At 32.3% G+C, this 24,120-nt stretch overlaps 3 protein-coding genes across 7 annotated transcripts; 2 read left to right on the top strand and 1 right to left on the bottom strand.

Annotated features, from left to right (window-relative positions):
• The first annotated feature begins 3,146 nt into the window (after positions 1-3,146).
• On the top strand, positions 3,147-12,523 carry LOC123198149 (agamous-like MADS-box protein FUL-L). The gene is made up of 8 exons (XM_044612782.1): positions 3,147-3,529; positions 7,475-7,553; positions 10,379-10,443; positions 10,933-11,032; positions 11,131-11,172; positions 11,490-11,531; positions 11,639-11,766; positions 12,129-12,523. Exons 1-8 carry the CDS (start codon positions 3,345-3,347, stop codon positions 12,235-12,237), a joined length of 750 nt encoding a protein of 249 aa, XP_044468717.1. The 5' UTR covers positions 3,147-3,344; the 3' UTR covers positions 12,238-12,523.
• A 112-nt stretch (positions 12,524-12,635) lies between these two features.
• LOC123198148 (ultraviolet-B receptor UVR8) lies at positions 12,636-18,146 on the bottom strand. 4 transcript variants are annotated; one of them, XM_044612780.1, is made up of 9 exons: positions 17,876-18,146; positions 17,524-17,798; positions 16,624-16,797; positions 15,595-15,642; positions 15,144-15,216; positions 14,728-14,899; positions 13,957-14,388; positions 13,678-13,869; positions 12,636-12,999 (listed from the first exon to the last, which is right to left on the bottom strand). In XM_044612780.1, exons 2-9 carry the CDS (start codon positions 17,710-17,712, stop codon positions 12,924-12,926), a joined length of 1,356 nt encoding a protein of 451 aa, XP_044468715.1. In that variant the 5' UTR covers positions 17,713-17,798; positions 17,876-18,146; the 3' UTR covers positions 12,636-12,923. The 4 variants fall into 4 exon arrangements, with proteins under 4 accessions (XP_044468715.1, XP_044468716.1, XP_044468713.1 ...); XM_044612781.1 differs by having other exon boundaries at positions 17,524-17,799; positions 17,879-18,146; XM_044612778.1 differs by having other exon boundaries at positions 16,624-16,817; positions 17,876-18,145.
• A 1,649-nt stretch (positions 18,147-19,795) lies between these two features.
• Positions 19,796-23,272, top strand: LOC123198408 (uncharacterized protein YwbO-like). Of its 2 annotated transcripts, none has more exons than XM_044613113.1 (8): positions 19,796-19,932; positions 20,737-20,904; positions 20,992-21,111; positions 21,213-21,256; positions 21,371-21,496; positions 22,398-22,482; positions 22,745-22,801; positions 22,886-23,272. In XM_044613113.1, exons 2-8 carry the CDS (start codon positions 20,761-20,763, stop codon positions 22,961-22,963), a joined length of 654 nt encoding a protein of 217 aa, XP_044469048.1. In that variant the 5' UTR covers positions 19,796-19,932; positions 20,737-20,760; the 3' UTR covers positions 22,964-23,272. The 2 variants fall into 2 exon arrangements, with proteins under 2 accessions (XP_044469048.1, XP_044469047.1); XM_044613112.1 differs by having other exon boundaries at positions 19,825-19,932; positions 20,741-20,904.
• Positions 23,273-24,120: the final 848 nt, after the last annotated feature.

Raw genomic sequence — 24,120 nt, 5'->3', positions numbered from 1 at the left:
TTTTTTAAAATTGGAAGATGAGACTTTAGAGTTTTACTATACCTTGGGGGCAACAAGTCTTTTGGCCTAACCAAAATTATATCATATACTTATTTGGTTTGTACGAGGATGGACCACAAAAACATTTAAGGTATTCTAATCGTATTGTGTATGCAAGCTGTTCAGAATATTTTATTTTGATTAAAATAAAATAAACCCTAAACCCCTACAGCCTCCTCACTTGTATTGAGATATTAATTAAGTAATTAATTCCTTAATCAGAAATATATATATGTATATATGTGGTTAATTTTAATGGTTAATCAACCATTAAATCTAATTATTTATTAGTTCTTTCTTAATCCAGTACTAAATAAATTCCTTGAACAACCTTAATGGGGCGCTTAGTTCATAGGAACAAAAGATTATGTCGATAATCTATATTTTATTACTGAAATTATCTTATTTGATTTGTTAGATAATAAAATATTCTAATAATTTTTTTGTGACGAATAATATAAAAGATAATCTAATTATTACTTCTATTTTAGTATCAAAAGATTACTAAAGTAATATTAATTTTGTTATAATTTTATTTTTACTTGAAAAACTCCTTTGAATGAATAAAAAGAACATAGAGGGGGATGAACAGGTTTTTTTTAAATTTTTAATGCATAAGTAATTAATACAACAACTAACAATAAATAAATGCTCAAATATAAGGAGTAGAGATAAGAAGAGCCCTAGCTATAATGATTTGAAACTTTCTTTTGTAAACATCCTACATCTACTTTTCCAAGCAAACCGTTTTAGAGTTTTACTATTATTTGAAAAATCTTTTTATAGGTAGTTTGTCCGAGATTTCACCCAATATAATAATTTATCCAAGATTTTACCCACAAATGTTTGAAATACAAAAATTTTGTGTGCTAAAATCTCTCAAAGACAGATTACACAAGTTTGAGTATAATGTTTCTCTGAATGATTTGAGTTTGACTTAGTGAGAGAAAGAAAATATGAGAGCAATGAAGGAATTAGCTTAGGATTATCTCCATATGTTTTCTAACTCTTCTCCACTTCAAACTTGCTCTAATTATAGGCTTAGAGTGGTTGAAATCGTAATACCGTTGTTGGAATCCAAAAACTAGTTGTTTGTCTTTCGAAAATCACGTTTTACACTTGAAACAACGTAGGAATGGGTGACCAGCTATTCAAGACTTTAAGTTTTGAAAAATTCTATAAGCAAGCACAATGTACAAGCCAAGATGCAGCATGACATGCTTAACGCCTTAATTTTACATTTAGAACGAGCAACTCTTCTTCAGCATGACTGGTAGAAAAATTTTGACTTTTTCTTTTGTCCTTTGACTTTGACCATGGTCGGCTTGCTTGTATGACGATCTTACTCGACTTGCTTCACAAATGAACAAGCACAGACAACTGAGCAGTCTGGAACAACAAGACACATATTTTGTTAACTTTTCCATTTTGACTATTCCTTGAATAACTAAGCCTTGCTCGGTTCCAAGGTGTCTCCTCGTGCATGGTTTGAAAATGGTCTAACACGGGCGGCTTCTAGAAAGGCATGAGTGGACATAACCAATTTTAACTTAACTCAAATTCTAGAAGCAAGCATGAATGGCTTGAGCACGACTTCATGTCCGACTTAATTTTCTTCATGAGTCGGGCATGTCGCTAGAAGAGAAAGTTGTTCCTTAGGATAATTATGTGATTTTCACATTTTATCTATTTTGTAATGTTTTACGTAATCTTCGGACAAGTTAGCACTTTTAACTTAAATTTTTATCATTATCAAAACACCTAAGAATCTAACATTAGTTATTAATTTTTTAGGATAAAAATATCATCATTTTTAATTAATATAACAATTAAAATAAAAAATATTTTAAAATAATTATACACAAACATATTTAACTAAAATTAATATGTTACTATTATTTTATTACATTTAATTAAACATAATAATTATTTATATTTATCAATTTTTATCAAATATAATAATAATTTTTATCTTACGATCTTTTAAATAATTAATCATCTTTCTTTTCTTTATTTTTTTTAAATAAAAGAGGATCTAATTATTATTTACTATCTCCTGCATGCATTTTCTGCAAAGTGTACCTGTAAAGTCTTTAAGTCAGAAAGTAGTGAATGTGCTGTAAATGGAAAATTAAACATGAAGAGAACGTAAAAAATGGAAAATTTTGATTTTTGAAGTACCTAAAAACTTCCAAATTTCCATCTCTTTTCCTTTCTCGATCGTTTTAGTGTTTGTTCCATTTTCCACACCTGCAGCTTACTGCAGTCTTTCTATAAAGAGAAAAAAAGAAAGATATGATTTGATGAAGAAGTAAATTAATTTAATGAAGATTAATGTGTAGAATTAAGGTGAAGTTTTAGTTTAATGGTCTAATCATGCATCAATAGTAAGTGCAATGAAATGGAGCCCTCCGAAGGCAGTTTTAGTGGTAAAGGTAAAGATATTCAAACAAGAAAATAAGTTCGAAACCCACTAATAATGTTATTGGATCCTTTTTTGTATTGAAAAAAAATAATTATATTGATCAAGTGAAATTTTTATTGTTGTGTCAGAAAAATAAAAAATTTAGTCTTAATTTATTATGAAAAGAAATTTAAACCTTATTTTTATGCTTAAAATTCTTCCTTTTTATCATTTCAACTACTATTTAAAATATCTGAATTTGAATTTTACCAGTGTAATGTTCTTGGTTCATCACGGAAGAGACTATGGGACTCACTCAAGGTTCCTCCTATAAAACAAATGGAGGGTTAAGGGTTCAAAGGTAAGTATTGTCTAAAAGCGCCGTCAGCAACAGCAAGCCAATCACCATGACTAGACGGGAGAGAAGGTCCTTACAGGGTTCCTTAATGCTGACAGGATTATGTACGGACTTTCAGTCACCAGTAAATCTGTGACACAAACCGAGACATTAACGACTATTCAGCTCAGTTGTCCAACCACAACTCGACAGCACATTTTCTCAATACCACCTAGTTTCAGAATACCACTTTCCACACTCCCCCACTTACTGTTCCTATATTATTATAACTCCTCTTTCCTATTTCTATAAATATTTCGTTTTCCTCATTTATACATAAACACAAAAGCCCTTTGCTTCCTACATCAAAAATGGAAACCCACTAATAATTTCCATTTTTATACAAATTTCTTTGCTTTAGTTTCATTCTCTTCTTCCTCTTTTAGTTGTTTTGCTCTGTGAAACATCAAGGCATGGAGCAAATTTAGGGTTTTCGGGGTTTCTCTTCTTTGTATTTTTTAAAATTCTTTTTAGTGAGAAAATTCAGGAGAAGAGAGCACCAAAATGGGGAGAGGTAGGGTTCAGTTGAGGCGGATCGAGAACAAAATTAGTAGACAGGTGACATTCTCAAAGCGAAGAGCTGGTTTGCTCAAGAAAGCTCGTGAGATCTCTGTGCTGTGTGATGCTGATGTTGCTTTGATTGTCTTCTCCGCAAAAGGGAAACTCTTTGAGTTCCCAACTGATTCCAGGTTTATATATCTCTCACTCTCTAGCTGTTTTTCCTTTTTCTTGCATGTTTTTTGCTTTATCATATTATTTGAAAATATTTCTGCTTTAGTTCTTTGCTTTCCTTTTCATTTGTTTTATCATTTCAGTAAATGATTTACTGTTCACGGCCTGCATTACATATAGAATAAGAATTGTAGTATCTGCATATATGTCCCTTGATTTTCAGAACAGAAACAAACAAAAGTAAACATGAACAACAAGTATATCATATATATATATATAAAACTTTCAATGTCAAATGTTAGTGTCACCGTTACTACATTAACTTGTTTCTGCATTTATTCACAGGGATGTATTTATTATTGTTCTCCCATTTTGATGTCTTTCGTTCTATTTCAGTGAAAGTTTGCTCTTTTGTAGAGTTGAAAATTATACATAGTTTGCTGATCTACCAGTAACAGTAATTCACAAATCACTGTATATTCTGATGATAACAGTGATTTCTCTTGAAAGTTCTACAGAAATAAAAAGCCGTAGGGCATACCTTTTCATATGTCATTAAAGAATCACAGCAGAATTGCAGTGGTTTAATTTTCTTTTTCGGTGAAAATTAATCTTGATTGACTCTGTTAATTAGCAGATTAGTGTCTAAGGTCTCATGTTTATCAAAGTGTCCTAGAGCTTTGTGCTAAGGAGCTAGGCGTTTTTGCCTGTTATAGATCTTTCTTTCCTTATGGGGTATCTAAGTTTTCTGCATCTCGTTGTAACCTAGGAACATGGGGTGATGCTTCTTTAATTAAGTGTCATACTTGTTGGAAGAGCTGCATATAGGGAAAGTGAGAAACCCATCAGTGTTTGTTATTGAGGATTTCCATGAAGATTTTCCACTTTGACCAAGTGTCATATTTTTCAAATAAAAAGAGGCACACAAGAGATGGGGATAATAGGGTTAAAATTGATGGGGATATCAAATGCTACAAGTATCAAGCGGTACAAGATTTTCATTCATATAAAAGCTTTCTCCCTTTATGTTAAGCTTGTGATTTTGAAAATAATGTCATAATCGTTATATCAAATAATCATGAGTACTTACAATAGTGTCAAATCTAAAGAAATCAAAGGTACTCAGTTGTCCCCTGTTAGGTTTGAAATATTATTAGTTTATATATAATTATAAATACTTACAATAATGTTTGACTCAAAAGAATCAGTAATGTTTGGTTATCCTTTGTTAGGATTGAAATATATATATATATATATATATATATATATATATATACACGAAACCCCTGAAATTTTACATTGAACTTTCTTTAGATTTCTTTTTTTTATTGACTCTTATGTATTTTATTTTTATTTAACATTGACTCTTCTAAGTTTTATCTTTGGGTTTGCCACTTACTTACAATAAGTATTAATTCATGTAATGATGATGCTCTACTATGTAATTGAGTGATTTTGATTTAAAGATAAAATAATATTTAATCACATGATGACACACCATCATTAGTGTATAAATTAATACTCATACTTATTGCACATAGTCTTATTTGATGGAAATTAAACTTGCCATTAGTATACATATATTCTTCTATAAGATCATAGGGAATTTTTCTTAACCAAAAACCAAAATATTGAAAATCTAAGTTCGTTCTTAGATTTAAAAGAGTTTTTTTTTTTTTTTTGGGTATCTTTAATTGGGATGTACTGATATTAGACTATTTCAGTTTATAATTGGGGGTTCATTTGATTTATATAACATAAAATATATGTTCCTGTAGGTTAGTAGAATCATGTAAAAATCAAATTGGGTTGATATTTAGGTATTTTCTTCTATATTTGGATCTTTTTCCTTTTTGATTGGTACTGCCTCTTCATTTTTTTTTTTTGAATTTTTTTTTGTGTTATGGTTTTTAGATTTTTTTAAAAGAGTATCAAGACTCATTACATCCTCTGTTTAGAAGTTTTTTTTTTTTGTTTTTTATTAATAAATTTCTTCATTTTCCTTTGACTTTTTTCAATATATATAATCTTATATTAAAACAAAATGTATTTGTTTAAATTCTTTTCTTTTCACCCCCATTTAAAATCAATAATTTGTTTAGGAAAATAACATTATAATTATAAATAATTTATAAATTGTTAAATCTAAACTGAAAGAAGCTTCAAATAGGAATATGTTCATTAGTTCTGAGTAAATTACTCAAAGTTCTGAATTTAAAAAAAATATATATGTTCATAGAAAAATCCTTTTTGTAATTAAAAAAATATTTTAAATTTAATATCAGCTGTCAGCTGATTTCTAGTCAAATAAAGAAAAAAAAAAAATTTCTTTTCTTGATGGCATTTTATAACATATAAAATTATAAATATCAGTTTGAGCAAAAATAATAAAAAATTTTAGAGAAACAAAAAAAAAAAAAAAAAAAGACATTCCATTAGTAATTTTTGTGGCAAAAAATAAACTATGAAAACTGCAGATGCTTTCATATGTAGTAATTTAAATTGGTTTGTCTTTATACACAAGTCCATCCATAAGAGCCTCATTACCCTTATAAGCCTAGATTTACTAGCATATATGTGCAATTTAAGTTCTGAATTATTCAACCCAAACACAGAAAGCTTAGCATAGGAGAAACGAAAATTTAGCAGGTTGCAATTCTTTCTTTGTTTCTTGTTAGTAACATTCCGAATGGTGATAAGAGCTTTGTTCTTTGTAGAGGGTATGAGAAGCAATACTGTCATAATAAGTAACTCAAGTTGTTGTTTCTCACCATTCTGCTCTTAGTTTTGTGTTAAAGAAATTATGGTTGAGTTTGTCTTGCAGCCAAAATTAACTCTGATGACTATTAGTCTTGAGTACTATCCATTTAGTTTTTTTTTTTTTTTTTTTCTAATACTTATTTCTACTTGCACAACATTTTCATCCATACTTCTTGTTTTGAAAGTACACACTTTTATGGTTCTAGACTTACAAAGTTGCAGGCTTAGAAACTTCAGTGAAGGGTCTCATTTTCCTTTTAGCTGTATCTCAAGAAATCAGATCTCTTTCTAAGAAGTTACAGTGGGGCTTCTAGTTCTTTCCCCGTCTTTTCTTATCATAGACTAATGGTCATAATAATATTAAGATGCCTCTTACCCTAAACCCTAAACCCTAAACCCAAAGTAGTCTTTTGATTGAGCAATATAGCTCAACAGTAACTTCTTCATGATGTGCACTAGCTTCTTTAGTTTTCTTCCTGTTTCTGTATGAAATAGTATAACACAAATCCGGAACTTTTTAAGCTATTTCAAGGAACAATTACCTTGACCACAGACTATTGTAGGCATAAGAGAAATATCCTATTAAAGAATACAGAAATTTTTGCTGTGGATATGTAAATACTAAGGCTCATGAATTGCTTATCTTTATAGATATCAGTATTCTACAATATGATGTTATACAAATAAAAAATTATATGTATCATATGATATGATACATATTACCGCTAAGGATCAATACACATTTTTAGATAAAATGATGATAAAATAGTGTTGTATATGAAAATTTTTAAATTTTTAAGAGTATTTGTGATATTTTTTAAAATGATGACATGTTAATTATAATATTTTATTATTTGTTTAAAAAGTGTATCATACGATACGATATGATATACGATATACAATACGAAAAATTAAGTTTTTAATACATAATATGATACACAATTTGACTATCATGCTCCTCTTTAGTAAACTGTATAAAAATATATGCTTTCCAATTTATGTTCACCAACTTTTTAGTTTGGCAGCTTTCAACTTCCCTGTAAGAGTAGCTCAACCTGTTCTATATTATTTTCTTAGTCAGGTGCACAGTGGTTTTGTGAATAATCTAGCAGATCTTATTAATCTTTGAGAAAACTAAATTCATGCACAAAGCTCAGAAGGCCTTATTTTCTTGATAAATTTGCACTTATTCTGTGTGACAGCATGGAGAGAATCCTGGAACGATATGAGACACATACATGTGCTCAGCAACAGCTTCTCCCTACTAACTCTGAAGCTCAGGTACTTCAAGCAGCCAATCTAGTAGATTTCTTAATAACTGTGAACTGTTGTGTAAGATACATATATGGTTTCCATTCTCTATTGTCAAATGATTTCTAGCAAGATGCACTCTTTATCTTTCTTGCAACTTGTTTTTTCATGGCTTATATTCATGTGACATTGATGATCATATCAGTAATCTTTAACTCTTTGTTATTTTAGAAGAAACAAATAAATATCATCTATTGAAATAACTTTAATAATTTGAAAAGAATGAAAAAAATTGCTTACAAAAGTCAGTGGATTGATTGTTTAAGTGATCACAAACTCTATACAATATCATGACCAATTGAAAAAGCAATAAAATAATGTGTATTCATTGTCAAGTATCCAATTAGTTACTTAGATGATATATTATCGTGTGATTGAGTAATTTTGAATTAATAATAAATTAACACTCAATTATGTAATGACACATCTAAATACTCAATCGAATACTCAAAACTAGAGGCAATTAGCATTGCTTAACAAAAAAAAAAACCTATGAAAACTTAAAGATCAATGATAATAATATCAAATATCAATAATAAGACTAGATGAAATTTTTGTTATGTGCAGTACATTAATCCATGATCAATATGACATTTCTATCCAAGTCTATGAAATCACTTAAGTCATTTCACAAAAAATAAAGATGTCTTCCATACATTTGAATTTGAATTCGTCCGATACTTAGAGTTGAGACTATCACGATTAACATTCTTAAGACATCTTGGATTAAGAAAAACACCAATAATCCAAAGTGAAAGTTTGTTAGAGCCATTATCATTGCAACAAATAACAATTACAAATCTTTCTTTATCTTACATTTGACCCTCCATCTGTTTCCTGAGAGATATCGACTTGCATACAATAAAATAAACTAGTTTATCCTATCTTATTAATGGTAAAATGACTTCAATTTTTCCATATCAATAAAATCACTCTCCCTAAAATGATCTTTGTGTGCTGTTGTTTTAACTTTTCTAACCTTCTATTTAAAAATTCAAATTAGGTAGCTTCAAGAGAAAGTTGCCTTGGAAAAATATTTCCCATCATTTAGCAACTCACCACTTATATTGACATGTTCTTAATGACATACAAACCATTCATAGAGGGCATACTATATTGTTGGATAATTTACCATATTTTACCTTTTTTCGCATTTGGGTTCAGCAATACTTCTTCTTGGAATAAGTTTGTTAATCGTTTGAATATTTTAGATATTAATACTTGTGATATTTTGGGATCATGAGTATCTTCTAACCACTTCATAAGATATTTTTGCTTCTAATTAGGGTTTAATTCTTTTGTTTTGCACAACTCATTTATCTATAACCAAAAGACATTGTGTATAATACATCTCATGCAATCCTCAAGCAATTCAAGCGATACATTTACTTCTTCCTTTAACAAACCAACCATGCCACCCAAAGTTTATATATGAACTTAACTGATCAAAAATATTTGTGTTGAGTTGTGCAAAATAAAAGAATCAAACCCCAATTAGAAGCAAAAATATCTTTTGAAGTGGCTAGTTAATACTTATGGTCCGAAGGTATCATAAGCAATAATAACTCAGACATTCAAACAATCAACTAACTTATACCAAGAAGAAGTATTGTTGCACCCAAATGCAAAAAGTGTTCAAAGATGGTTAAGTACACAACAATGGAGTATGCCCTCCATGAATGGTTTGCATGTCAATAAGAACATGTCAATATGAATGGAGAGTTACTAAGAGAGAAGAAAAATAATTTTCTAAAGAAACTTTTATCTCAAAACTATCTCATTTCAATTTTCAAATATATGGTTGAAAAAAGTTAAAAAACGACATGCAAATAATTCCTTCCATCATTTTAGGGAGAGAAGTTAAATTGATATGGAAAAAAAATTGAAGCTATTTTACCATAAAAAAGAGAGGAATTAAACAAATGGGTTTGGAAGAGCAGTCATAATATGGATAAAACTAGCTTAATTTATTGCATGCAAGTTGATAACTCTCATGCAACAAAGCTATTGAAAGGTTGAAAGCCTTTTGCAAGTTGCCAATGTGAAACACCTACCTTTTGTCTTCGTATTGAAACACATTCAATTTGTTTTTTTACTCCAAAACATGTTGGTAAATTTGATCCAAGACATTAATATTTGGAATCCCACATTAATTGGAAATCAATTTGAGTGTGAGTATATAAGTGTGAGGAAAACCGCACCCGTTAAACTAGTTTTTAGGTAGGAGAAACCTAATAACACTTTGTAGAAGTCCAATAAAATTATATCAGAGCTCAAGGTTAAAGACGATCTCTCCTAGAGGTAATCAAAAGTTTCACTCTAACAAACTAGAGTCAACAATAACATCTCCATAAGATAACATGGAGAAAACCTTTCTTGGTTTGGCAACTAATTTTTCCTTTCTATCATTGAAACCCTCACTACTTTGTTCTCTCCTTTTTTTCTCTTATGTGTTCTGATATATTCTTAATATTTCTCCACTCTCCCTTTTTATATACTTTTCTAGATTGCAGTCCTACGAGCAATTTTGTTTGTCACAAGGCACACTTAGGTCTCTCTCTTGATATCTCAACTTGACTGTTGCATTTTCTTCTTCTTGTCTGTGAGAAGGCTTTTTAATTACAAATGTTTCTCGTCTCTTTCTTATCGGATGTTCAAATGTTCTTTGGCAGTTTGTATCTTTAAGGACTTATAAGATGCATGCATTGTTTTCATATGAGGATAAGCTGATGATATAAAAAACAGCATACTGTTTTAAAGTTAACCTCTTTGAACGATGCATTTGTGTCATTCAGGGAAACTTGTGCCTGGAACACCCCAGGCTCATGAACAGGATTGAAGTCTTACAAAGAAACATAAGGTAATAAAACTAAACTTTCTATCAATCAGAAGAAAAGCACTTGTTTACATTTTTGTAAGTTACTAGGAGTATATAGAACAGATGTAGTTAATGACTTTTGGTGCATATGGAATGCTGAATCTAAGTGATCAGGATCAGTTGCTCAGAAAGAGATCAAATTTGATGGCCTTTAGCTTGTTAGAAATTATTGTAGGGAAGAAATTGTTTAAGATTCTTCATTCAGTGAAATTCTTAGAGGAAGAACAATTTATGTGTTTTCCAAACCTTATCTACATAAAGTGCACAGAATGTCTTCTAAAGAATATTTCAGATTTACACTAGCCCTTCAAAATCAGTTTTGGGGGGTTTTATTTTTCCATTGAAAAACAGTTGCCAGGAAAACTTCTTTGACCTGAACCTGGAAAGTTTATTTGGTCTGCTTCTTGCAAGAATGCACTGTATAGATGGCGCCAACAGAATGATGTGACATTTTCTTGTTTGATCATGTAGTCGCTTCATGGGAGATGGCTTGGAGGCAATGAGTCTCAGAGACCTGCAAAACCTGGAGCAGCAGATCGACACTGGCCTGAAGCGCATACGATCCAGAAAGGTAGAAACATGATACAGAATGCTCTTCAAGTTTTAAGTTTCAGCACATTCCATTGCAATATCATGGCATCCCACTTATAATTTAGTTGATGTATGCAGAATCACTTAGTTCAAGAATCCATCTCGGTTTTGCAGAAGAAGGTGAGATCTATTTACATGCCTTGTGTTACAATTAAGAGGTGTTATTATTGACTGTCAAATGGGTGATTCCATTGAAGCATCCTCATTTTCAAATGTCCAAATGCTGGTTGACCCCTAAAAAGACGTGTCTAGCTAACTAAACTTGCAAGGTGAAAACCAGAAGTTGCCCATGAAAATTTAGACTTGTCTGTCCCCTCTTTGGATATTTTCGCGGCCGAGATATATTATAAAGCAAACAGAATGTTTGTGCTAATTCATTATTGTATATACTGCACTTCCAGTATGGTGTATGTGACTAACAGAGAGGCTTGTGACAGGAAAGAGATCTTCAGGACCAAAACAACATGCTTACCAAGAAGGTAATAGCTATTTTATTATAAATGGTAGCTGTATCTTATCAATTAAGCCACGCTGTATCTTTTAAATCATCTAACATTGTCAAATTACTACTGAGACATGATAACAGCTCAGGCAAAATGAAAAGGAACTCACAGAATGTGTACAAATGGAACAGCAAAACCAGCCAGTCCACAACTCATCTTCCTTCATACTTCCACCACCACCTCCTCTCATGACACATCCTTTAACTATTGGGTATACTTAATTTCTCATCTCTCCCTTACACGCACTCGCACTTCACAAATTTATAGTACAGAAAGGAAAATATATGCTTGCAAAGCCATGTAGTTAACATTCTTAGATGGTAGATATTTAGAAAGCCTGGTTAACCACATGAAAGTTTGTCTTCTATTTTTTCCCGCAAACATGGCTAATTTTAAACACTATACTAGGCACAAAACTCAACCAGATGCGGAAGAGTACTTGTATGACAAAGCTAAATTTTATAAGTGTGACCTAAATGGGCTCCCAGCTTTGCAATAGGATTGAACAGGTTCTTTACTTATTGTCATAGTCTATCAATTGATCTTACTCAAAAATGATGACGATCAATGTAGGGGCAGTTTCCAGGCAGCACAAGCTGCGATGAATGAGGTGGTGGATTACCTGCGACCTAATAATAATGCTCTTATACCACCATGGATGCTTCGACATTTGAACGAATAGATAATTAAAACAAGCATCTGCAAAATATCAGCTCAGTTTAAGTAATGAACTGAGTGTAACATCCTTGTATAATCTCTAATGATAAACTCTCTGAAGCAACTTCATATGTTAATGTATTTTGAGACTCGGCTATTTGCAGAATGTAAGACTGCATATTGCTTATCAATAAGCCTGTGAATGTGCACATTAAGTAGAGCAGGCAACCATGAACAGTGTATCTGTTACTGTGGCACAATTCCAACAAACTAGGAAATGCAGCAATATCAGTAAATTAAGTATTATTGAATCTTCCCAGATCATTAAACATCTTTACCGTAGCTAAATAACAGAAGGGTGAGGGGTTCTTCATTCACTCAGGCAACTAGAAAGTCCTATTTGCTAAATTGTGCAAGAGATGATTAACTTAACATATCTTAATGTTCATAAACTAAAGTTAGTCCAAGTTTATATGAATTGTTGTTGGTACATGTTTGTCATCACAATACTGCAGTTCATGTTTATAAAATGACAACCAGATTCCTAATTTAAGTGTTCACATGTAGCTACATTCTGGTAAAATGGTATTTACCAATGAAAAATTTTCCTTCATTGTCTGAATAGTGTGGTTCTTAATTTATACTCCTAATCCAGCTGCAACAAGATGGGAACAGGAAATAAGCAGTAGCACAGTGATCTTCAAATCAAGTTCAGTTGTTCGTCTGGCAATTCTCACTCCAGACATCATCGTCCCAATCGCAATCAGCACCACCAAGCAACTGCTCCCTGTTAAGTACACAAAAGTTTGTTGACATCACATCACAGAAACAGATATCATGATCTTTTTTTGTTTCATAAGGGGTGATGTGCGTGTGGGTGGGTGGGTGGGTTGGTGCCGAGGGGGCAGTCGAGCCCTTAAACTCCAGAGGAAGTAATGCAGAAATGCCCTCACCCAAACAAACAAAAAAGAGTTAAAACTATAGATACACATATGCATAAACAATTCGACAGGTCAAGATTTTTACTATAGAACTCAGGACTCTTAAAATCAATGGACTCTTAAAATAGGCTCCAAAGGTTAGTAGAATATTAAAACTTTTAGAGAAAAGGTCTAGATTTGAACCTCTGTTATATTTATGCTTATTTACTTAATACAATGGTTATGAGTTTGGTTACCGTGCCCTAGGCTACCTGTCCAACTAATTTGGGTGAGGTCCCCGGTTACCAAAATTAAAAAAATGAAACCTTAGAATATTTTTTCATTGATAACGGAAACAATTTTAAACTGTTGAAAGCTTTAGATTTACTTCAATAAGCCTAAGCTTCCACATTATGCTCCATTGAGTTTAAATATTCCCTTCCTTAACAGTAGACACCATGCTACTGAACATGAGTAAAAATGGTCAAAATGAAACAAATGCAGTAACTCATAAGATTCATATCCAGATATGATGAGATCATTACCTCAATCTTTCACAAAGACGTGCTAAAGCATCCGATCCTGTTCGAGAGGCAACATCCTCAATCTCAGTAGCATTTGATAGTGTTATACTATCTGCAAGCCTAAACTCGCACAATTCTTTCAAGGAACAGGCATCAGTCAACACAGCAGAATGGCCACCACCAGCTGCTAGTTTCCTTACTTCCCCAACACACCTGTAATATTACTTCCATCAATATGACAGGCTAAAAAGTTTTGCAGAGGTTAAACAATAACTCATTAACAGCATGTCTACAAGATACCAATCAACTGGTGATGGAAACCAAGCATATGTAGATTTTTGGTTAGCTGCCTGCCCATAGCTATTGTAACCCCATCCATGAATTCTTCCATCCCTCGTAGATATAAGTGTGTGACAATGTCCACAAGCAACAAGTTGCACACCATTTGGTACAACTAAAACAGGCATATTACGGATGTATGATTCAGACTCACTAGGAATGAACGAAAAAGATCCAGTTTGGGGACCAAGTCCTAACTGCCCAGCTTGACCACCACCCCAAGCATAAAGAGCTCCCTTCGAAGTTAGAGCACAAGTGTGCAAACCACCACATGCAACCTCCTGTATAAAGATCCCATCAAGGGCAACCACTCGCCTTGGCAATAACTCTTTATCTGGAGACTGAAGGGAACAGTGTCCAAGTTGACCCATATTTCCTAGGCCCCAAGTATAGCTGCCAGGTCAAGAATAGATTATCATTAGTGATAAAACTTTCGTAGAAACTGATATCAAACAAAAAAGATTTGTTAACAAGATTCTGTGTTTAAGGTCTGATCATCACAAATTCTAATTTATGCAATGAAATTGTGATTTCCAAGTTAAAGGGACAGAAACTTGCACATCAAAATGCATTCTGTATCTGTTGCATCCCGTCTCCTGACTAGACATGAGATAGCCATATGAAGATTTTTCCAAACCTTCAAAAAGATTTACTAGTGCCATGCGGACTACCACAATTCTCATGCCTAATGTAGAACTTATCTCCATGTAAGAAATCCTCCAGATAACTTACACCTCGCCATTTTCAGATACAGCTGCTGTGTGGTACTCCCCGCATGACACTTGGGTAATCTTCACAAGCTCAGGAGCTTCATCAAGGAACTTTGCATAAGCATTTATTACACGAGGCCTCTGTAGTCCTTCACAAGTGAAACCCCTGCCAAGCTGACCATATTCGTTGTAGCCTGGTTTATCAGAACAACAATAGGGTACTGATTAGTAGATGGAAGGAAATTAATAAGTATCCTTATGTTACTTAAGTTCAGTTTCCTAAATTGTATGATCTATCTAGTACCCTTGCAAAGTCATGGATGTCATCAGAAATATATTTTGAGAACTGGTTGTAGCACAATGACAATATAATTTACAGATTTACTTCAGAAAATTTGAAACACCATGGACAGGTCACAAATTCAAAAGGAAACTCACCCCAAGCTTGTAGTAGGCCGTCTTCTGATAAAGCCACCACATGAACTGCTCCACAGGACACTTGACAGATAATCTATCACAAAAGAATGTACAATCTTAATGCTAGATTAAAGTAACTATTTTAAATGTGCATTTAAATAATAGAAGAAACAGCAAGATCATATTAGGGGACTGCAATTAGCAATGATAAAATAAATGTAGTGTCAAACCAAAAGCAAAAATGGAGATCTTTTTTAACCATTTTCCTTATTCTTGTCCTTTCCCTTGCCCTCATGAGAAACAACAAAAGTCTGAATCACCAAAATTACTTTACCCCACTAAAGTAATACAGTCTATTTTGATGGCCATAACATGTTTTATCTTGAGTTTCTTGTTTCAATTCTAGCATTCAAGATTAACATATCCGTATAATGCATTTATTAAAATAACAAAGGAGAATGTCAATCTTTACCGTGTTTGGCGTAAAGGCCCCCCAAAATAAACGCGGAAGGTTTGATCCCTGTTGCAAGAAAATGAGCAATTATAATAGAAACTATCAATAACAATGTGATGTCATGGACAAGAAACAAGACCCAAAAAAAAAAAAAAAATCATGAGTAAATAGATAAAGAAACATCGTCTATATTGACTGTATGGTTTAACTGGAGCTCCTGTTCCTAGTAAAATCAGTCATACAATTACATATGTCAAGTTCTCCAGCAGTTGGTTATGTTCTGTTTTTTTCTATATCTTGAGGTTTGGTAATTTGAGCTCCTTCGGTCATTTTCAACTGGGCTTGGCAGCAGCCAATGATTTGTAAATTTGGTTTAGATGCCATGACAATCATTAAAAGGTAATCTTTATCTCAGTCAAAGTATTTGTTAACTTAGACTCCTAATTAGTAGTGTAAGCTTGTGGAATAAGAATAACAAGTCTATACAAATTACAACATAAGTGTAATTTGTATAGATTTTACTGAAAGAATGGTTTCGGTTTAATGAAAGAATGGTTTTTCAGAAATCTAACAGATTTTAAGCTATCCTAAGGACTTCATAGATGAACCAGTCATGTTGGTGTGGATCTCAATCGCAGAAAAGGTGAATTAGTGGCAGAAATATTGTCCAGAATAATCATTAGATTGTATAATGGTTGGTCCTCTACAGGAAGCTTAGTTGGCTAGATTTCTTATAGTGGAGAAAGAATACTAAGGTCAGATTCTCCTTATACCATCCTTCGATGGGGATCCATTTGATTTATTTTTAGTGAATGGAATAGGGTGAGCTAGGGGCTGGCGGAAGGATAGATAAAAAAAACTAGGTGATCTAATCGTTGGACAAATTGACACCAGAGTATGGCGATAAATAAATTGGCTTATCCGAGATATAGAAGAAAAAAAAAAGAAAGAAGATAAAGATTCATGGCATCAAGGCTAGATTTCCTTAGTCATTGAAGTTGGTGCTTACCCAGCAGGTAATAATTTTAAACTACAAAAACGCAATACCTGATTTTGTCCCCAAACCCAAAGTCTACTTTTTGAGATGGTTCCATCATTATCACGAGGCTCTGCAATAGCAGCAGTACAATGTGCTCCGCAAGAAACTGATTTCACAAACTCTGTCTGCAACTGCTTTACTTTCTGTGGGTGTTTCTTGCTCTCCTCAGTTCCATCTCCCAACTGACCAAATTCATTAGCACCTAGTGAAACGTATACGTATATGATGTTTGTTCATGGGGGAGAAACAGCACTAAAGAAAAGAATTCCTGATCACTTGATTGATTGTCAGGATAAACATCAAAAAGATGATACTGCTATTATCACAAGTCATGCATTTATAAACAAAAAAATTTATGATCCTTACAATCATATACATATATCTTAGAAGCAAGAATGTTATGTTGTTGATAACGTCTAGAGAAATTATCATTGATAAAATTACAGCCATAAATAATCAGATACAAATAGCAAAAACCACAAAATCAGAACAAAATAATCAAACAAATAAAGAGACCCCGGAGTTATGAACAATCCATCGGGGCCATAGCTATGGTAATAACATATTACCATCACAAGTTAAACAATTTTCATCAGGAATAGAATACACCTATTACCAACATGATTCAAAGGGCAAAAACAGAGCAATCACAACAATGAACCAAACAATTCAAATATGAAACTTAAAGACTTCATAAACAGAAGTGACAAACACCCTATCTGAGTATTATCTTCACATGCCGACTCAATGACAAACATTAAAACCACTCCCCATCCTCGATCAAATTAAAACTATCAACCAAAAATTCCAATGTGCAAAACAAATCAACTACAAAAGAGATGCAAATTCTTAACAATTGATTAACTAAAAATTATAAACACTTAAAAGAAATTCATTAAGGGACAAACCCCAGGTGAATAGCGACCCATCCGAGGCCACAGCCGCAGTGTGCTCACGACCACATGCAATGTCCAACCACCGAGAGTTAGCCCCAGCAGGGCACCCAAAGAGCTCAGGAGCGAGCTGTTTTGGGATCCGCAGTTGGCGCTCTCTCCCCCTTCTGCCCGTTTGTCCACTCTGGTTATATCCCCACACATATATAGCACTCTTCGTTGGTAAATTATTCACAGGAGGGGCGGTTTCGCCAATAATTTCGTTAATATCCATCGATAATCAATATATACCTAATGACATCAAGAAAAACAATACCATATCAGCACAAATCAATTAAATCATGATTTACAAGGTAGATTGTTAGCGTACCTGAAGTTAGAAGTGAAATGTACAGCAACGAAAGAAAGAAGGGAAAGGTGAGATATTTTTTATGGGTTGCCTTTTAGATTGCAGAGCAAGAAAAAATAGCCTGAGAAAGTATTTATTATGTAGAGTAATAGTAGGTGGTGATGATTGAGCGTAGTTCCGCGAAGGTGGGAGTTTTGGGCCGGTTTTGAAGCACGTAAAGTTGTCCAGACTGCCTGCAACGGCAACCACTACATTTCAGTTTCTCCTTGTCCATCCGCTATAATTTTCTAGACTAAATTACCCCTCATACCAATTTTACCTTAACAAGATATCTTCGAATTGAATAAATTTTATTATTAAAATTAAAATAATTATTTAAAAAATTATTAATTATACATTATTATTATTATTGTTATATTTGATAAATTTTATTAAAAATAAATAAATATAAATAATTGTTATATTTACTTAAATTTAAATATAATAAAAAAATATTAATATATTATTTTATTTAAATATATTATTTTAAAATATTTTTTATACTATTTCTTATATTAATTAAAAATAAAATACTTTTTAAATAATAATTAAAAGTATATTATAATAAAATCAACATTAAATTATAATATTTTATTATATAACATAAAAATGATAATAAAATTATAATAAAAGGTAAATTATAAAAATAATCTTTAATTTTTCTGCCAACCCCTCTTGCAGTTTTGATGATGAATTATATATTGTATTATTTATTAAAAATCTATTTCTTACATCATATATTACACACTCTTATCATTGCACAAACTTGTTAAAAATAATAATAAATTAATAAAAAAATGTAATTATCACACATTTATTATAAATATTTTTAAAATTTAAAAGAAAATTAAACACACATATGTTATGATAATTTTTCTAAAATATATATCAACTTTTATTAATAATATATTTATTGTATTATATGATATATTTATTATATTAAATAATTTTTTATATATCATAAATTATATATATTTTTTAATTATATTATATTCTGTAACACATATTGTGTTCGATGAGAGATTAATAAATATGTTTATTAAACTCAAGAGTTAACTTGAGTGGTTAAGGAAAATAGTCTCTTTGTGAAAGAGAAAGTTTGAATAATTTATTTACCTATATTGAAATAATTTTGGATTGATTAATCTGAGATCGAATAATGAGATCATATAAAGTAAAATTTTGATATATTCAATATAATAATTATAGGTCTAATTATTATATCTCAAGATTTACTAATTTGTCGAAATTGCGTAGATACTTTATTATCAAAAGAAAAAAAAAAATTTATAGGTAAATACTTAAAAAATAAAATTTTAATTGCTGCCCACCCCATTCACTTTCTTGTTATTTTATTCCTGGCCAAATGACTGTTTCCCACCCAAACTTTGCTGAAATAATTTCCATCTTTTAAGTTTAAAAAATTTTAGTTTTTTCATCCATCGATCAAGTCCATTAGATTAGATTACCCTTTAGCAATTCCAATGAATATTATATGGATAATGAAATATTCAAATAAAAATTATTTAAATAATCAAAATTCTATAATATTTCAACATATAATACATAAAATTATATTATATTACAGTGCTTAATCTTACTATTCCATTTTTCACATTTTCTTCTTTTTTACATTTAAACTCCTTCAACCATTTTTCCGCTTGACAAATATATGATTTTAAGAATTATTTTCTTTTAATAGAAAATGACATTTATGTTCTTCCAATATAAATATTAATATTAATAGACAAAATTGATGAATAAATGAAAAATAAGTTTTTCAAACTTAAAGGGTGACATAGTAATTTCGGTAAAGATTTGGTGGAAATAATTCGGGCATTTTTTTTCTTACCTTCCTGATAAAATGAGGTGGTAGTTGCCAACAGTAATGAGGCGGTTGTTGGCAAAAGTAGAAAAAGTCAAACCATGAACAAGCATTCCATTTTCACCAACCTTTTTCTATACAAATATCTTAGCAATGAGTTCTAGTCCTAAAGCTCTCTCTCTAAGCGCAAGGTCTCTACTTGTACTTCCAGGTAATATTTTTTCTTTGCATAAAAAGCCTTCACTTCACTCTCTATTGTTTTCTTCTTATCTTTCATTAGTTTCTGCTCTTCACTGTTAATCATTTTTGAAGTATTTTGTGGTTCTTTGTTTCTACAACATCAATTTATTTGACAAAAGAAGGATACCCTTTTGAGATTGCTTTAATAATTGTTATGAGGGTTGGACTGAAACAATCAACATAGTGTAAAAAAGTAAACCTTTGTTGAAGTGGGGAATTTGGTGACTTTAGTTGATGGGACAACTCTTAATTGATGTGGTATTAGTTTTTTTTCATTATCTTCATCGCTTCAAATTGTATGTGGCTGATAAATATCGTAGTTAGTCTTCTTAATTTTGTTGGTTACACTGATTTTCAATATAAAGAAAGGGGAAGGATTGTTTGATAAGAATCTTGCAAAGGCTTTGGTCTGCCTACTCTTTGACAACAGATATAATCTTTCCTAGAACTAAATGGGTAGAATTTGACAACTGGGCTTGACAGGGATTGAATTATACAGGTCTTCATGTTTTGGAACAGTTCAAATCATTAGAGAGAATGTTTTGTGTTTTGGTGCATTGGTCTTCATTAATCTCTAACTTTCTGAATTGTTCTTGGATTGTGTCACAAAATGCTCCTGTTGGATAGACAATTGAAGAGGATATTTCTCCAATTTTTTTCGCTGTTCTGGCTGATAAATTTTTTTAGCTGTTGTCACATTGATGGTTTAGATATACAACTGAAGAAAGACTATTCTAACTCTTTTGAGCACCTGATATTCACATCTATATGCTAGAAAGACCGCAGATACAGAAGAATTATGGCTCAGTCAGTTAATAGCAGCAATGAGAAGAAGATTATCAAAATCGATATAAGTTCAGACTCTGTATGCCCATGGTGCTTTGTAGGAAAAAGGAATCTGGACAAGGCTATAGCTACATCTAAGGACCAATATGATTTTGAGGTTCCATCTTTATTTCCCTCTCTCACACAGACAAAAACAATCAGCCTTTAGTGTTTTGCTCTGATTATTCTGGAACTAAATTTGCAGATTAAATGGCACCCCTTTTTTCTCAATCCTAATGCCTCTACGGAAGGTGTTGATAAGAAAAGCTATTATGAGAATAAGTTTGGAGCTCGAGCTCAAGGGATCATAGCTCGAATGACTGAGGTTTATTTTTCTTAGAGCCATTTGTATTTGCTGACTTGTTTATCTTTGAATTGCCTTTCACTTGGATGATCTGTGTATTATAACTGCTCCAAAAATTGCAGATTTTTAGGGATCTTGGGTTGGAATACAACATGTCTGGACTCACGTAAGTTTGAAAAGAGGATTCTGCCTTTCTCTGTGAGCTGCTTTATGAAAGATAGAAATCTTTGAATGAGCTTTCTGGTCGAAATATCAATAACGCTGTCTTTAATATGCACAGGGGAAGTACCCTCGATAGCCACAGGCTTATATATTTTGCTGGACAGCAGGATCTTGATAAGCAACATAAACTTTTGGAGGAACTGTTCCTTGGCTACTTCACACAGGGTAAATACATTGGTGACAGGTATTTGTGGACTTGTTTGAACTATTGTTTTCCATATCTCCATGGAATTCATATCATATAATTTGGTTGCAATTTCTCGTTTGTTTTTTTTTATATCTGCATAGTTAGTTTCTTCTAGTTCCAGTGTTTTGCCTAGCCCAGAACTTTTTTTCCATTCAGTTCATTCCCTAGACATTTCCAACACTTAAGCAGTGAACATCAAATGAATTTCAATCCTCGAAGGACCTCAAATGAACCGAGAATCAGTTGTAACTTTAGCTTCATTCATACAGCACCTGCCTGTTATAAAATAAAGAATTACTTGATAATTGGTACCATGTTATAGCATGTCATTATAATAATTACATGTTTTATGTCTTTATATCAATCAATTGAAATATTAAACATCCAATGATGAGAATGTTTTGCACAACAATTGATTCTTCCTGGAAGGCAAAACACAATGTGTATGATGACCATTCTGCCTTGCGTTCTTCTTGGACAGTTTGGCAATCAAGCTGAAAATGACGCTGTATCAGGTCTTCTATCAAGCCAATGCGTTCTTAGCCCAGTGGCCTTGCAGTGGCACTTGGATTAAGAGATCTTAGTTTCTGTCTCACCAAGGCTTAAGATAAAATTTTCATAAAATTATCCATTTTGCCCATTGTTATTCTTATAGCTAACCAGGACAATAGGGTCAGGGGTGTTCTACTCTCTTTTGAATACAGGTAAAACCAACACTATCAACTGTTAGGCTAACAACAGGGAGGGTGAGAGAAAACTAACCAAGCTTGTTATCACTCTTTGATGGGACGGGCTTTTTCTGTAATATATTTGTGTTGGAACTGAGTGGGTGGTGAATGTCTTTCTGTATTATCACATTCCATGAAGACAAGCTACTAACAGTTGTAACCGGATGCAGGGAATTTCTTGTTGAATCTGCTAAGAAAGTGGGTGTAGAAGGTGCTGCAGAGTTTCTTGAAGATCCCAATAATGGATTGAAGGAGGTATTTTCTATATTGATTCAATCAAGTTATGCTTGTCAGTTGTTAAGAAAACATCGAAGAAACTTAAAACTGACTTTTTTGTAATAATAATTTGACATGTCAGTGTCTTTTCAAAAAGATTTGAGCAAATAAGAGAAGAGAATTTAAGTACCCCAAAACTGCCATTTCTATTCCGAGTTTTTAAGGGAAATTTCAGGTGTAAAAGTCCTTATTGGATCCTAATAAACTGAATTGATTGTCTCCTTGTTATGATCCAACGAAGGTCAAGGAGGACCTCGAGAAATACTCGTCACAGATTACGGGAGTTCCACATTATGTGGTTAGTTCACATTTATGAATTTCCAGTTTTGAGATCAAGTACACAGTTCTGGTTTCATGCTTTAAAGACAATTTCATTTGGCAGATTAATGGGAAGTATCAGCTGAGTGGTGGCCAGCCCCCTGAGGTTTTTCTGAGAGCTTTTCAAGCTGCAGCTAATTGAAAATCCTTACATAAGGATGCTTTCTAAGTTTAACCTTGAATAAAGATTCTGCTGGGTTACCTGTTAGCTTGTTGACATCCACAATCATAATATCTTACCAAGAAAGTTGAAATTATGTAACCAGAGTTGGAAGTGTGATGCCTAGAATCTAATTGCTTGCAAAATATTGTACACTGCTACAGATTTCATTGCTCTCAAAGATGGCTACGACCATCAAGAAATATGGTTGTAAAATATTAAACTATTGGAGACATGCGCTTTCTTTGCTTGGAATATAAAGGATGAAACATTATCATATGTTGCGAAACATATCAGGACTCCTTTGGTTAAAAAATGATGGAACTTTGACATAAGATAGCTAAATCTGTCTTAGTGCCTGATAACATAAGAATGTGGCTCAGCTGCTTGTAAGGGCTGCTCACACCCAATGAATGAATACTAGCCACTTCGAAAATGTTATAAACTATTTAACTAGTTTTTTTCAAAAGATGTAGGGTACTTATATATACTCATTATCATATTTTACTGATATAAGATTTGTCTAGTGTTGTCATATTTACTTTCCTCTACTTTGATAGACTCACAAATTATTTGACTAGCCTTCCTCAAACGATATGAGATATTTATGCATGTTCAATATATCTCTCATGTTTTTTTAATATAAGATTCACCTAGTGGTGTTACAATCAACCCCTCTCCCTCCCTTTAAGACCTTCCCTGATAGAATTCATTGAGGCGATATAGAATGTTCATATATATATATCAATATCTCTCTTGTATTTTAACTATGTAAGATGGTCAAAAGACTATTTTTCACCCAACTTTTAATACAAAAACAAATGTACCCTTACCAATGGACTAATTGCTGCTAAATTTTTTTGTTAAAGCTAAAAGTAAAATTGTCATTTTGCTAATAATATTCAAAAATATATAATTTAATTTCATTCCTCCCTTCCTAAGTTTTGAAAACTCACATTTCACCCCCTAGCTTCAACTTTAAAGGGTAACTTCCCCCTTCTCAAATCCCTAAGGTTTGTTACAAACTGCAATGGCAACTACAATGGCGGCCAATCAGTTTTGGTGTTGACTGGTCTTCTATGCTTCTCCCTCTACTACTGCCACTATTGACAAAGACCTGTAGATGAAAAGGCTTTATC

Source organism: Mangifera indica, chromosome 15 (assembly GCF_011075055.1).
Source record: "Mangifera indica cultivar Alphonso chromosome 15, CATAS_Mindica_2.1, whole genome shotgun sequence".
Classification (NCBI taxonomy): Eukaryota; Viridiplantae; Streptophyta; class Magnoliopsida; order Sapindales; family Anacardiaceae; genus Mangifera; species Mangifera indica.
Note: the sequence above shows the minus strand (reverse complement) of the source record. Positions and strands in the feature narration are given on the sequence as shown.

What these genes read in the sequence shown, in the direction of transcription:
- LOC123198149 (XM_044612782.1), top strand. Translation starts at nt 3,345, where the DNA reads ATGGGGAGAGGTAGGGTTCAGTTGAGGCGGATCGAGAACAAAATTAGT. An exon ending in ACAACATGCTTACCAAGAAG is followed by an intron (nt 11,532 to 11,638) that starts GTAATAGCTATT and finishes ACATGATAACAG; the next exon opens with CTCAGGCAAAATGAAAAGGA. An exon ending in ACACATCCTTTAACTATTGG is followed by an intron (nt 11,767 to 12,128) that starts GTATACTTAATT and finishes CGATCAATGTAG; the next exon opens with GGGCAGTTTCCAGGCAGCAC.
- LOC123198148 (XM_044612778.1), bottom strand. Translation starts at nt 17,782, where the DNA reads ATGGATATTAACGAAATTATTGGCGAAACCGCCCCTCCTGTGAATAAT. An exon ending in GGGCCTTTACGCCAAACACG is followed by an intron (nt 15,217 to 15,594) that starts GTAAAGATTGAC and finishes CTTTTGTGATAG; the next exon opens with ATTATCTGTCAAGTGTCCTG. An exon ending in CGTCTTTGTGAAAGATTGAG is followed by an intron (nt 13,000 to 13,677) that starts GTAATGATCTCA and finishes TGTACTTAACAG; the next exon opens with GGAGCAGTTGCTTGGTGGTG.
- LOC123198408 (XM_044613112.1), top strand. Translation starts at nt 19,875, where the DNA reads ATGAGTTCTAGTCCTAAAGCTCTCTCTCTAAGCGCAAGGTCTCTACTT. An exon ending in TCATAGCTCGAATGACTGAG is followed by an intron (nt 21,112 to 21,212) that starts GTTTATTTTTCT and finishes CAAAAATTGCAG; the next exon opens with ATTTTTAGGGATCTTGGGTT. An exon ending in TACAACATGTCTGGACTCAC is followed by an intron (nt 21,257 to 21,370) that starts GTAAGTTTGAAA and finishes TAATATGCACAG; the next exon opens with GGGAAGTACCCTCGATAGCC.